The following is a 14,261-nucleotide window of genomic DNA, read 5'->3' on the forward strand; positions in this document are numbered from 1 at the left end:
AAATGCACATGCCCCATAAAAAGGCACACACAAAATTTCAAAATGCTAATCAACATGTCTTCAATTAACAGCATAAAAGAGAAGGAAGTACAGCTGTGTCAGCTACATTATGTATTTCTAGCAAACCACCTAAGGTGACTTCTGACTGATACCTTTGCTAAAACTGCCATCATTACCTCTTCCTCTCAACCTTACCAACTGAAATGTCATCCCCCTTCTTCCAATATATTAATATAGATGCTGTCAAACTAAGGCAGTAAAGCAACTTCCCTAATTACTACCTGAATTCCTTTATCATGCATTCTCAGAATGATTCCATGAAGAAATTTCATCTAAATACCCCGTTTTGAGATTCTTTATGTCCATGCCTCTTTTCAGTCAGCTTTGCAAAGAAACTTCCAAACACAGACCACAAAACTGAGTCCATCCAGCTCCACTTACAAAAACAATTCCTACACATCTGTACATCACAGTGAAAAAAACCTTTACAAAATACAGTCCAAGTGAAGGCTGTTTTTAGCCACGATGCAATTACTAAGGATGGAACCAAAAAAGTACAAAAGGAGGCCAGGACTATTAAACTATTCATTTGTGTCACCAGTCAGCTCAGAATTTGTCTGGTGACTTTTATGCTTTTACAGGTATTAAAAGGAAATAAAATTAAAATGTAGCATGGAGGGGAGGAAAAAATATTCTGTGAGTATCACCAAAAAAAACCCCATTCCAGAACAATTAAAGGGTCCTTAAAAGAATGTACAGATGAAAGCAAAGAGCAAGCCAAGGATTTAAGCTGAAGACCATCACTGGAAGTACAACACAGCAGCATGTGGCATTACTGTATGGTAAGGAGTTGCACACAACAGACTTCTGTAATCCAGAAATAAAATCAAAATTCCTGTTTCATCAACTATAAACTTTGACAGACCTGATTTGTCTTTATGCTCCTCAGTGATAAACTTCTAAGGCCCCGATGCTGTACTAATTAATAAATGAATCCTCAAAGTGCCCTTTAAGTACAGAAGTGAGCTGGAATACAGGGATGTACAAGTTATGAAGCCTTTGGAAAGTCATGCAGGGATCCCACAGGAATACTGGAAACCACTCTTCTCTCTCTCTCATTTCTCATTCAGCATCTCTCAACACAGCTGTACAGCAGCAGCAGAGACACCACATCAGCTTCAGAGGCCATAATAGTATTTCATTAGCTTGGTTCTGGCTCCTCATTCAACAAAAGCCCAGAGTCAGCTACCTAACTCAAAAAGTAGGCCAATCTCATTTGATTTTAGAAGGATGTACTAATGCACTTACCATGCTAGAAACTGCATACAAGCTTCTTTGTTCTCTTTTTATGTTCTCCTTCACTTCCAAATTTATGCTGATCTGTTCTGACATCCTAAATTACATAATCGTGTAATGGTTACAGAAAACCACCACTAACCCACAACCATGCTATAAAGCAGGGCACTCCTTTACCAGTCTATTTTTGGCACAGTTTTCATAGTATCTCTTAGGAATACAGAAACATGCAGAAGTCTTTCTTGAGCTTAACATGTTATTTTGTGGCTGTTGTTGGGTTTTGCGGTTTCTTTGCTTTTTTTTTTAACGGGCAGAGGCTCTATATCAGGAGATCCACTTTACAGAGCATTGCTGCAATTCCTCCAAGGATTGCTTGTGAGCCATGACTTCAGGAAAGGATGCATTTTGCGATGTCAGAGCAACCCAGAAGACATAGGAGGTTGCCAAGGACTTCAAAGCAAATCTTTCTATCCCACCATTGAATTTGTGTAACATGCTACATTATTATAATTACTGTGACAAGTCATCACATCACTCCAACAATAGGCTCTAATAAATTTCAATTTGCCAACATTACTATTTATGTTACTCTACTGCTCTCACAGAAGAATTAAGAGTCAATTTAATTAAAACTGGGTAAAATTACTTAGCTAAAGATTTATTGGTTTATAAACGAGACCACAGGCTCAGACAAAACTATTAGCAAAGTCTTGTTACAACTGGCAAGTAGATCTCACTAAAAAGTAAACTTTAAAATTAGATTTCGAATATCTTCATGTTTATTTAACAAAAATCCTTCAAAGTACTGTGAAAACATCTAAAATTTTAGAGGTCTATGCTTCTAATGCAACATACTTGAAAAACTTAATTTCTATTGTTATTTTTTGCTCAAGAAACAAAAAAATCAGGTTTTGATGGTGAATAAGAACTAATCTGTATAACTAAAATGTAACAACCCCTACTATTCTAAGGGGGATTACATTTGCTATTATAATATATTATCATGTAGTAGTATAGCAGCTCTGGACATTTCCTAATATAAGGTAGGATACATCACTATAAAACAAACTTTGATTTGGGTTTTTTCTTATTTTTTAATGCAGAGTACAATTCACTCTGCAGACTTCACTTTTAATCATTTAAGTGTAACACCATATTTAAACAAAACAGATTGGGATTATAAATTCATAGCCATGCAGGAGTAACAGTTAAATTATTTTACAATGCAAGTTTTAACACCTTTCCTTCTTCAGTCTTGCCAGACTCCACAGTTGCTCTTCAATCCCTCCTGTTTCTCCTCCAATTCTATTTATTGTGGCTAGCACATCCTTCTGTTCATATTTCCACCACATGTGCTTATACATGCTTTGTTAAAGTCCACATCTCCATGGTAAGCAATGCCAACTGTATCATGTAATACAAAATCTTAAGCCACACATACTTTAAATCCATTATGTACCCAGGATTCTGGTGCAATAAAGGAGCCTGGAACTGTACCCTTCAAAAGCTATGTGCTCTGCAGCCAGTCTCAAACACTGTCAACCTCAGAAAGCATGGGGACCTTGAGCTTCCTTCCCTGTGCCACACTTCGAACAATACTTCAGAGTGCACAGGCACTGAGAAGACAACTGCTCCTGGCAAGAAGCTTCAAGTTTCAGGCCCCTGCGGCTCCAGCCTCCAAAAGCATTAAGTCCTTTTGCATCTAATCTAAATGGAGTAGATTAACAACAAAGCTTGTTGCATCACTGCACAGCAAGAAAGCAACAGCTGGCACGAGTGCAAATGGGACTTTTTTTGCCCATTAATGTCCACCTGAAAACCAAAGACCAATTTTCTGCTTCTCTCTTCTCAAAACAACTGTCTTTAATTACAACTTACATTCACTCTAAGATACACACAATAAATTCAGTTTGTCAATGTTCTTTCCCTTCAAAACAGTACTGCTTCACAGGGTCTCACCACTGTCCTTCAAGCTTACCTGGTCCTTCTACCGATGTTTCCTTAAAGCTTCATCTTTTCTCCCTCAGTGACTATGCTGCTTTCCCAGCAGCAAAAGGGCCAAGACGGTCCAAATGTCCCTAAACAACATAGCATCATGCTGCCTACATCACGCTGCCCATGACTGCTCATTTCAGTAACACAGAGATGTCCAAACATCAAATAATGCAAAACTAGTATCAGTGTGGAAAGGAGCTCGTACAAGTGTCATGTTGGCCCTTACATGGCAGAAATTCAGTGAACTGAAAGAAAATCCTAAAGTGCCACAAGTTCTAATTACAAGTCTGTTATCAATTTACCCACTTCATTCACTTAGAAAACACTAAAAATAACATAACCATCATAGGAAGACTAAAATAGCAATCTCTGAGGAATAAAAAGCACTACACAAGTGAAAACAGTATTAGGAGCAGTGGTACAGCTCCCACCACTGTAATAATTTCCATCTAAATTCCACTTTAAGGGACATGAAGCAGATGCATCCTAGGCTAGAATTATCCTTCATTTTCAACCCAAGGATTACCTACTACTTCGTTAGAAAGATATTCAAATCCACCTGTACCACTCCCCTCTTACAGCGTCGAAGAAGATTCAGGCATAAAGTTAAATAATGGTAAGAGTAGTATACACTTCTCAAAACAAGTTGAGAAGTAGAAACTATCCAAACATAAAAATTAAGAATTTATACTTCCTGATGGCAATTCATACTTCATGATGGCAATGTCTTCAAATTCTGTACTGAGGGCATCTACTTGCATTGTGTCAATCATTTTAACAACAATCCCTCATTTTACCAGTAAAAATCTTCCTCAGTGAGAATTAAAGGCTGTGGTTGTTTGCTTTTAGAATACATTAAATGATTACTTTTGTTCCTTCTCCTCAGATTATACCAAAATCAAGTAAAATACATAGCTCAGCAATGGGTGAAGCTAATTAAATATCTCCAAATCACTCTTAGAGGACCACTGTGTCTATTATGTAAAATAAATATTTGATCTTAACTTGTACTTAGAGTAACTCTTTCTAACATTTTCCAGAATTGAAAATAAACATCCAAAATACTGAAAAAATTACTAGTAAAAAATAATTTTACCTGTAAATTGTTTTCTGTGACTCTGTTCCACCAAACCATATTGATGGGTACTCCTGTTTTACACCTGTCAGCCAGACAGCCAATAGGGTTCTTTGATTTTCTTGCTTTTGATCCCACGGGAACTATCCTCTCATCCAGCATTCCCAGTCGATACTTCCTGGGCTATGAAAAAGAAGGAGAGAAACCAGGCCACTCCTAACAACCCTCATCTAAAGCTACACTAAAATAGGTATTGCACTGTGATATGATTTTGGATTGGTGGAATAGGAAACAATTTGCAAGTAAAATTTAACTGAGACTGTTTCCTTTCAATCCTGACTATTTGGTTACAATAAATAATGCTTTAAAAATTTTTAGAAGAAAATAAACTTCGGAGACTACTCATTATTTGTAAGCAAAGCCATCCATTACAAGTCAGCCACTGAAATACGCACATAAATTTGGAAATTCTGTCCAAATGAGAAATTGTTTTTAAAAATCCACGTTTTCAAAATAAATACCTTCAATCACATCATAATAATGAACATCTCCTTTGAAATTTCTACCAAACAAATTTTAAATTCAAATTTGCCATTACTCATCTCCTGAAAATTTGCTTTTAAAAATCAGGTAAAACTGAGTAGCCAATTGCAGCAGAACTCTGAGAAAAACATTTCTGCTTGGGTTAGTACTTAAAAAAAATTAACTTCAGCTACTGTCTTAAGTGAAAACAGACAAGAATTACTATGACAAATGCATTGGAAACTGTCATAAAATTGAGAAAATAAAACACATTTGAGGAAGTTAACATGCAGGAATTACTTGCACCTCATTAACAGTGACATTTCTACTACATTGGCAATGATCTCTACAAATGGAACTCTTTATAAAGAATGATATGAACATTAAATTCAAAAGGCATACTGTAAAAAAGAAAATCTGTTAAATACTTTCAAATTGGTAATGTACAGAAGTTTTCAAGATTTCTCTGTGCTTACAAACCTATGTGTATCTACCTAGATAGGAAATATCATCAAAAGAAATATTTTGGCATCTATGCATATTTAGACCAGGGCCTTTTACGCCAATTATATCAACAATTGGATCAAATTGCAGGGGTTGGCTGGTTTTCTTTTGCTGTGAGGTTTTGTTTGGGCATTTCTGTGACAGTGCAACTATCATCTCAATATAGATCACCCTAAGTAATCAAAGCTTAACTTACCTTTATTCAGGTATCTATTTCACCTAGAACCTTAGAAATCTTAGCAACATGTACCTTCATACACACTTTACAAATTATACCTCAGGAAACAAGGCAAGAATCTAACTGGAGAACATTTCCCACTCACACAGAAACAATTTATAAAACACAGGACAAAACTACCATAAAATGGCTGCAAAACCAAAACCTGAATATATTCTCTCCTCTATTTCCCCAGAACCTTTTAGGATGAAAGCTTTGGAAAAAATTAAAACTCAGCAGAGTCAACGGTACCTCATCACTTGCCCAAAAAACCCAAACAAACCAACCCCTCCAAAAAACCTGCAAAATCCACAAACAAAAGGAAAAAACCACCCAAGGATACCAACATAGACTGTGAACTACAAAGGCAAACTCTATGGAGGAGTTAACCAAACTTAGTAACAACAAACAAGACTGAATTCTAGCATACCAATTAGAAATCTGTGATGGGTAGGAAAAAGTCCTCCTGCGGTTCAAACACACACCTGATCATGGTAAATCTAAATACTCGTTGTTTATTTGGAGAAACACTAAACTACTGGGCAACTTATCTCAGTAAATCAGAAAGACTACTAAAATCCTAACTTGTAGAGCCATTAGAGCTGAGACACTGGACATTCAAGCAAGATTGGACTTTAGGGCAGGGTTTGAATATAGTATGTATTTTTCTTAGGCCAACTATTGGAAACAATATAACGAAGAGTAACAGTTTCCCTGGAAGCTTTCCCCTCTCTCTCTCTCCCTCCATGCTCTCCCAAATGCAGGGGCACAATCTGCTTCAGATTATTGGACTACAAACCAGTGCCCAAACATACTTCTATTCACAAACGGTTTTCCTAATCTTCCATAGTAACTGGTTGTCTACAAATATTTTGAAAAGGAGAACCAAAACAAAAGACAAAATAAGCCAATCTGGAAGAAGGCTATTTTGGTCACAACAGGATTCAGATTCCAGACAATAGGATGAAACTGTATTCTAGGCTTTATGAAAGAGGCTTTATGAAAGATCATATAGAGACAATATGAATTCATGTTCTAGTAGTAGTTCTTTACTTACTTGTAATAAAAAACGAAATTAACCACTAGACGACTCTAAAGAAACACTTTTTCCTTTCATTACTTATCATAAAACATTAAGGGATTAACTAGGTCAAGATATCAATCATTATTTAGACAGACATTAGAAGATGGAATAGACAATATTAACATTTGGAAATAAATTTTAGTCTATGTGCACCGAAGTCATTCTAAATAACATTTGTTCTCAATGAGCAAACTTGGATCTGATTTAGAAATGCAATCTGAATTTAAAGGTAATCAGAAAACAGTACCTGCCAAGAGGAGAGATTCAACAGAAGGGAAAAGATTAAGAAGTTTCAGTAAGTGTATCAACCTTGCTATATGCCTGACCTCTACACAGAGCAGGAAATAAAGCAACACAAATAGCTCACCTTAAAACGAGCAAGAACTCATCAACCACTGATCATTTCTGAACATATATATATATAAAGTATGTAAATATATCTACTTAAAACACAGAGGGCATGACAATCTGGACTAATTAACCAAACTTTTCTGCCTGGGGACAATTTCTCTTGGATGTTTACAAAAACAATTGTTTTTTTGCGTTCCCTGCAGTCTATGAGGTAAAAAAACTGTTCAGACGTAGTAATTACTGGCTGCAAATGTTTACATGAGGCAGGGAACAGCTAACTACGTTTAATTGCTAGCAACAGCTTCGTTTTCCCCAGGGTGAGAAGGGCAAGCATTTTCAACCATAGCTAATAATTATAACCCTTGCCCTGCAGAACCAAGCTGCTGCCAGCAATTAATGATAGGAGCCTACTGGTTGGCACATTTATTAGGAAAGATAAACCCCTAAAGTCTGAAAAACATTACACTTGAAACAAAAGAGAGACACTCCAGAAACAAGTCCCTCCTAAGTAGCATCTTCACATAAGAGCACTACTAATGATTAACTTCACTAGCCCATGCTAGAAAGGATTCCTCAAGTCAGTTTAATTACTTGGCTCTCATTCATTCAACAAGAACCTTGGGAATGTGTTCAGCAACTCTATTTTCTTCCTACTATTTGCTATAACAGTGTCTTTGGCCCTAGTTCATCCTTTTTCAAGGACAGTGGGCAATATCACATTTCCCTTTTCTAATACAGGATTAAACTGACCTCTAGTGTAAGATGTTCCATAGCCATCCCAGAGGAATATATTTAAGCAAGAAAATATCTACAAACATTCAAACAATAGGACTTTCACGCAGTATTTAAGTTAGATAAGCTGACAAATCAAGCTACACAACTCCAAAGTTTTCTTGTACTGAAGAACTGCAACTTATTTTTTTTAGGATCACTCAGCTCCCAAATTACATTTCTGTTCCTTAAAATGCATTTACCTCTAGCAGGCTTTGAATTTTAGATTTACAAGCCCTTTTTAGTACCAAAGCCTACCCAATTAAGTCTAGCATACAAACACATGAGCAGGCTATTGTGTTTCAAAGTATTGCAAAGAGTCTAAGCTATGGTAACGCTGTGCTTCTACTATCAAATCAAATACAAGTCATTTTAAGCCTTCTTCATCACAGGTTAAATGCGACAAAAAAGCTACACAAGCTCACATTTTTCTTGTACTACTTACTGGACTACCAAAATTATGTGAGACAATTTTAAATTTCAATGCTCACTTTTGAAAGGTTTAATCTTTTTTTAAATTAATGGCAAAGAAACCATTAGAAAAGGAGGTTAAACACTCAGCTAGGCTGCCTATCTATTAAAAAAGGAGCAATTTCTGTTTTATCATGCCTTTAAAACTAAAACTAAAACCAAAATAGAAGTTCTTGGTGTCTTTATTGCTACTTTCACCCAACAAACGATTAAGCTGGAATAAGTCAGTACTTGAAACACCAAGCCAAAGATATGAATTTCAATATGTTATTGAGCCCCTTTACAGGCACAATCAGCTAAGCTGTACCTTAATTTTGAATACAACTCTGTTACTGTGTATAACTAAACCCAGTTAAGTGCTACACCTGAACATGAGTTATGGTCAACAGTAATACCCTAACAGACTTTTAATATGAAAAAGCAAAACTGTCTTTTAAGTGAAGTTAAGCTGCTTAAGTTTTGTAGCCAATAAAGCTGCAATACCCCTTCACATGGATTGGGTTAATTGCTAACCAAAATACCCTCTACTCTCCCTTTTTTATTACAACCAGTGGGAACTGATAGATGGGCAGACCACACTTGTGGTTTTTTGTATCTCAGCTTCTGAAGGCCAGAACCAATTTTTAAATTTTTGATATCCACCAAAAAAAAAAAAATTGAATAGGGGCTTGGTCAACAGCTTAAAAATAATTGTGTGGTTGGCTGTTATTTGCTGTTGGGTGGAGGGTTTTTTCCTTATGAAAAAAAGACGACTATGCTAACATTTGTAATGCTTACAAGTTTGGAGTTTAGAATACTACACATTGATATTATATGCATTCAACAGACTAGACACCTTTCCATCGCAATTGCTCATGAAAACCTGGGTTTGGCTGAGGTCAGAATTTCACTAGTTGCAAAGTAGAAGACAGAGAAACAAGATGTATTCTTCTACCCCAAGAAAACTTAAGTGTGACATTTGGCATGGAAATGTGTCTTACTCTAGAGCAATGCATCTGATCATCGCAAAAAAAAAATTTTGGTTTAAACAAATTTTAGAGATGCAATAGATAAGGCACTATATCAGGCATTTTAAACCATAGCCAAGGGAAACTTTTCATGCTGACATACTAAAAAGTTTTATTTCATGAGCAGATATGCTGAAGGCATGAAAATCTTGAAGAGTTCAGAAGCAGCAGAACTGACATAATTAAGTCAAATATTTTCTCATCAATTTTGCAGCATAGTTATGCTGGGATGAGGTATCAATTACCACAACTTTAAATCCTGGCATGGATTTAATTATATTGACAAACTTATTTACTAAGAAATTCATAAACTCTGTTGAATTGATGTAAACTGGTGGAAAAGCAGACTTTTTCCTACCACCATTAAAGCAGATAGTTCTAACTATAGTGAAGACTTGTCAGAGTACCACCACCCCAAGATGTACCTTCAAAAACTCCACTACTAAACATTATGGGCAAACCACAAATTTTCTTAATGTTTAAAGGTTTCTTTTAATAGGACAGAAATTTTTGTGTTACTTTCAAAAAGTGCACAGTTACCAAATATACAGGTAAGAGAGTTAAAGACTGATGCAGCTTTTACTCTGGTCTTTAATAGGCATGATGTCTCAAAATGCCTAGCTATTTCTAATATATCTCCATTTCTAGCAATTTTAAATATTTGTATAGTGCCTTCAACTAATGTGTGCACAAGTCTAAATTTTTTTATTATTTTACCGCAAATCACTCTTGAAGACTACATACACCTTGTCATACCAAGAATCAAACAAAGCTTGTAAATGTAAACAAATGCATCTAGCTTATCAGTTACATTTGAAGTTATTTGACTTCAAATACACAAAAGGATGAGGCAGCAAAATGTAAAAGTGTTACATATTTTTAAAGGGAAATGCTTTTATAATTTGACTTATGTATCATAATGATCACTAATTCACAGACAAAAATAAAAGTGAGTAATATATTCTTCCATGACACACTTAGAAGTGAAAAATACATATTTATCCAAATAGTAATAACTAAGATAGCAAGAGCATACAACCAAGGAACAATTCCAATAACTAACTATTCCAAGAAAAAATGTAAAGCAGATTACATTATATTACATCCTTGGAAAATGTTTTAGACCACAGTACTACCTACAAATATTCATTAGTCTTCTCACAAAGCACAGTCCTTCTGCATTGCTGCAACAACTTTTTTTAGCACCAAGTATAATGTTTTATTATTGTAGTACGGGTGTATTAATCCCAGAAGGAAAAATTTATGTTTGGAATATAAATTTAGCCCAGGTACATTACAGAGTCTGTGCAGCCATAATTCTGTCTCAGAACAGTGACATGACACTTGATCATTACCCCTCAACTCATTAGAACATGATTCGTGCTTCTGACATTGTATGCAGGAGGCTCTGAAAGGTGAAAACTGTCTCGACACATTTTCATTAAAAGTAAATTCAGCAAGACCAGACATGGCACATAGAGCTTTTCAATGAACACTACTGAACTAGATAATGATTAGGTATCAGAGGTGTCAAAACAGAGCTGGAAACAGGAAGCTAGAGAGAAATACAGCTTCCCAACAGGTAACAAAACTAGATGGGAGGTAGGACACTCAAAAATAAAATAGCAACCATTTAAGTCTTAAGAATTTAATATCTACAGGACCTGAAGTTATCTTTATTGTTTTATTTTAACTTGAGAATTAAAACTCTTCTCATACTCAATAAAAAGCTTGCCTTTATGCAGACTAGGCTTACAGGTAGTCTTTGCTTCAAATGATTTTCTATGCACATTTATTTCTGCTGATCAAAGTAAATTAATTAAGTCTGCTGTCCAGTCTCCCTTGCTGTAAATCTCCACAGATAGCACTCAACAGCTGCACCCTGTTTGGGGTGAACTTCAATTCAGATAATCTCTCTTATACTTTCCTTTCTAATCTAGAGATTTTGTCCTTGCCTTTACTCACCTAAAGCCAATGGAAGGCATTAAAAAAAAATTTCTTGAAAATACATAAAAAGCAGCATTAAAATTATGTTTATAGAGTTGTTCAGTACAGCAATTAGTTCACCCCTTGCAGCCTGTGAACTGAAGTTATTCTCACCTTAATGGACCCCCTCTAGGTATGACTGAACAATTAAAAAAATGAAATGGAAATAAGTCAGGGTTAGAAACTTTTCTTAAGAGTTCAGTTTTCATGAGGATTGAAGGTATGAAAAAACAAGTTAAAATGTAAAAGTAAATGCTTTTCCCTATCTTGTAAGGCTGACCAGTGACAAGTACAGGAACCTTTTAGCCTGGATTGGTGGCAACAGTCTCAGAACAATTCTAAACAGAAGTTTCATAATATATTTTCATCTTAGTGCATTAAGCTGTTATGTCCTTGACAGCAGATTCTGATCAGTTATGTCACACAAGTTTTTATGAACTGTTTACCAGAAGCACCAAAATGAAAACAAGAACTTTTCCAAACAGATAATTTCAGGTTTAGAGAGGAGCACTTTTCTAGATAATGGCTAAAGTCAACTCAGGAAAAACAACCAGGAAGTTCAAGTTCAGAATGTCACCCTATTTTTAACAAGCATAACATGTATTTGAAGAAAAAAAAATTAAATAAGCATGACATCATTATTCTTGGGAAAGGGTGTTAGTCTATTACCAACTTTAGCTTTTGTTCCATGCTTCACAAATCCTATTTGTGCATTGTAGATTAATACTTACCTAAAAATCTCTTATAGGAAATTCACTTTAAGGTTGCTTGTCTTACTGCATGTGGAGTTACAGCAACCAGACAGTAAATCCAGAAGGTTTTACAGTTGACAGAACCTCCAGCAAGGCTCCATCTATTGAAATACTTAGCTCCTTTGATTTCATTTTAAGTATCCTATAAAAATGTCTTTAAACAGTAATCTTAGCTTTCCTGAAATCTAAAATTGAAATGCAGTTTAATAATTTCTAAACAGAGATAATTATCTTGAGAACGCTCATAAAAATTCAAGGATTATGTTTACTTTTTTAACAGAAAGTAGAATGGCTCTAAACATCAAATAATCAAAAGTAAATTAAATAGCCCAGTCATATTAAATACTGCCTAATTAAAAAGTAAGGATATTCAGAATTACAATCATCAACTTATGTTTAGTATTTTATTGATCTCAAATATTTCTCCATATGGCTTGCCCACTATTAAAGGGCTACCAGCATAACATGATCAGCAACATCCAGAGAAAATCAATAAACTTGTTTAACAGAACTACATAGTACATGCTTATACAGAAGCTATTCAGTTTTACACAATACAAACATGCAGTTTTTACATAGTTCCAAATAACTTAATACTTCAAAATATTACAAATTAGAATTGTGATATTTTTGAAGGAAAGCAATTGTTCTTTATTCACTTACCACGACTGTATTATATCTGTCCTCCAAGTCAGTGATAAACGAAGGAAATGCTGGTTTTGCCAGCTAGTTCAGAACAAACAAAACCTTAGACTTGGGCTCTTAGTAAGATAATGGAGACTTTTTCAAACAGTAGATGTTGTAAACACATACATTTGAACTAGTCACCAAGGCTCCCTTTATACAGCAGGCACAAAGCACTGGTCTAATAAACCCCACTGATCAAGCTCTAAATAAACTCCAGTTAATGGGGTAGAGGGGAATCACACAAGGTTTTAAATACCTGGCTCTCAAGCATTTAGTGCTTTTAAGGAAATCACTTCAGACAATTTGGATATTGTAACAAAAATACTAAAAATATTTTAAAACTACATCATAACTACTTGCAATGTATTGACTGGCAGCAAAAGTCAGTCACAAAACTTATTATTTTCTCATCGCTTTAGCCATCAATTTTTGTCCACTTAAAGCAATCATCAATATCTGGTCATTTCCAAAGTATTTTTCTCAGAGAAAGCTAAATGTTTCTTTAAACTACTCATCTCCCTGTGCTGACTATAGAGGGAGCCTGGATGCCTAGATTTACACAGCTCAAGTAGTACTTTATCAAAACTTCCCCATTACTAGTATTTAACAGCCTTTAATACAAGCATACTTTACAAAATAGCAGTCATAACAAAAATAATTTTTTATGCAAAGAAAAATACAAACCTCTTTAAATTAATGTCAGTTATAGCTGAAATGCTAACTAGAAAAAAAATCAAGTTAATCAATTTCACAGCTAAAACTTACTCTTAATACTATTTTAGCAGCCAGTGCCTTAATGTGCTTCTTTTTCTTGAGGAGAGAATACATTAAGTCAGAAAGCACTCTGAAATACTATTTGAGTTTTTGAGGTACTTGTGCTTTATAAGCAAACATTAATTGGTTTGTTTTCACTTTGTGCTGCTTAACTTTGAAGTATTTTTAGAGACAGCGGTCATTCTTGCAATACTTCCGTTTGATAGCTTATTTTCTTTGGTGCATGTGGTTCATAAACAAGCACAAATTTACACCCAGGTATATACATATATGTGTATATATTGGCTCTCAACGCCTGGGTTAAGGAGGAATGTGCAATTATTTTTCATTTTTACCAGCCTTGGCAAGTGGATAAGCAACACATTTGTAGCTCTTTACATCCGACTTTCAGCACACAGTACTGGCACTAAGGAAAAGAGGAATGTCAATATTCCATGTAGTTTGGAGACATCATAATATTAGAAAATTAATGTTCAACACCACCATTTATATTTAAAAAACAGTGTGATGGACCAACTATAGCAATTATCTTTAAGCTCAATCTTCACCTGCAGGAATCATACAGAACATACTGATGTAGCTTGCTTTCATTATTCACTACATGAAAGCCCAGCATAATGTGGCTAATAAGTACAGAACATGAAAGTCATCAGTGAAAATAAAACTTAATAATTGGTTGGGATAAGATAATGTCTGGTTTTGGTAAGTGACAGTTCATGAAAATGAGACAAAACTCTCACATAATCAAATTTTTGTCTCTTATTTCAGC

General features: G+C 35.1%; 1 protein-coding gene across 1 annotated transcript in view; it reads right to left on the minus strand.

Annotated features, from left to right (window-relative positions):
- PAN3 (poly(A) specific ribonuclease subunit PAN3) overlaps positions 1-14,261 on the minus strand; it is a 79,072-nt gene that overhangs the window by 39,964 nt on the left and 24,847 nt on the right. The window contains 2 exon segments of the mRNA XM_030954208.1: positions 4,388-4,549; positions 12,695-12,757. Of these exon segments, the coding sequence (XP_030810068.1) occupies positions 4,388-4,549; positions 12,695-12,757 (225 nt within the window).

This window comes from Camarhynchus parvulus, chromosome 1 (genome assembly GCF_901933205.1).
Source record: "Camarhynchus parvulus chromosome 1, STF_HiC, whole genome shotgun sequence".
NCBI lineage: Eukaryota > Metazoa > Chordata > Aves > Passeriformes > Thraupidae > Camarhynchus > Camarhynchus parvulus.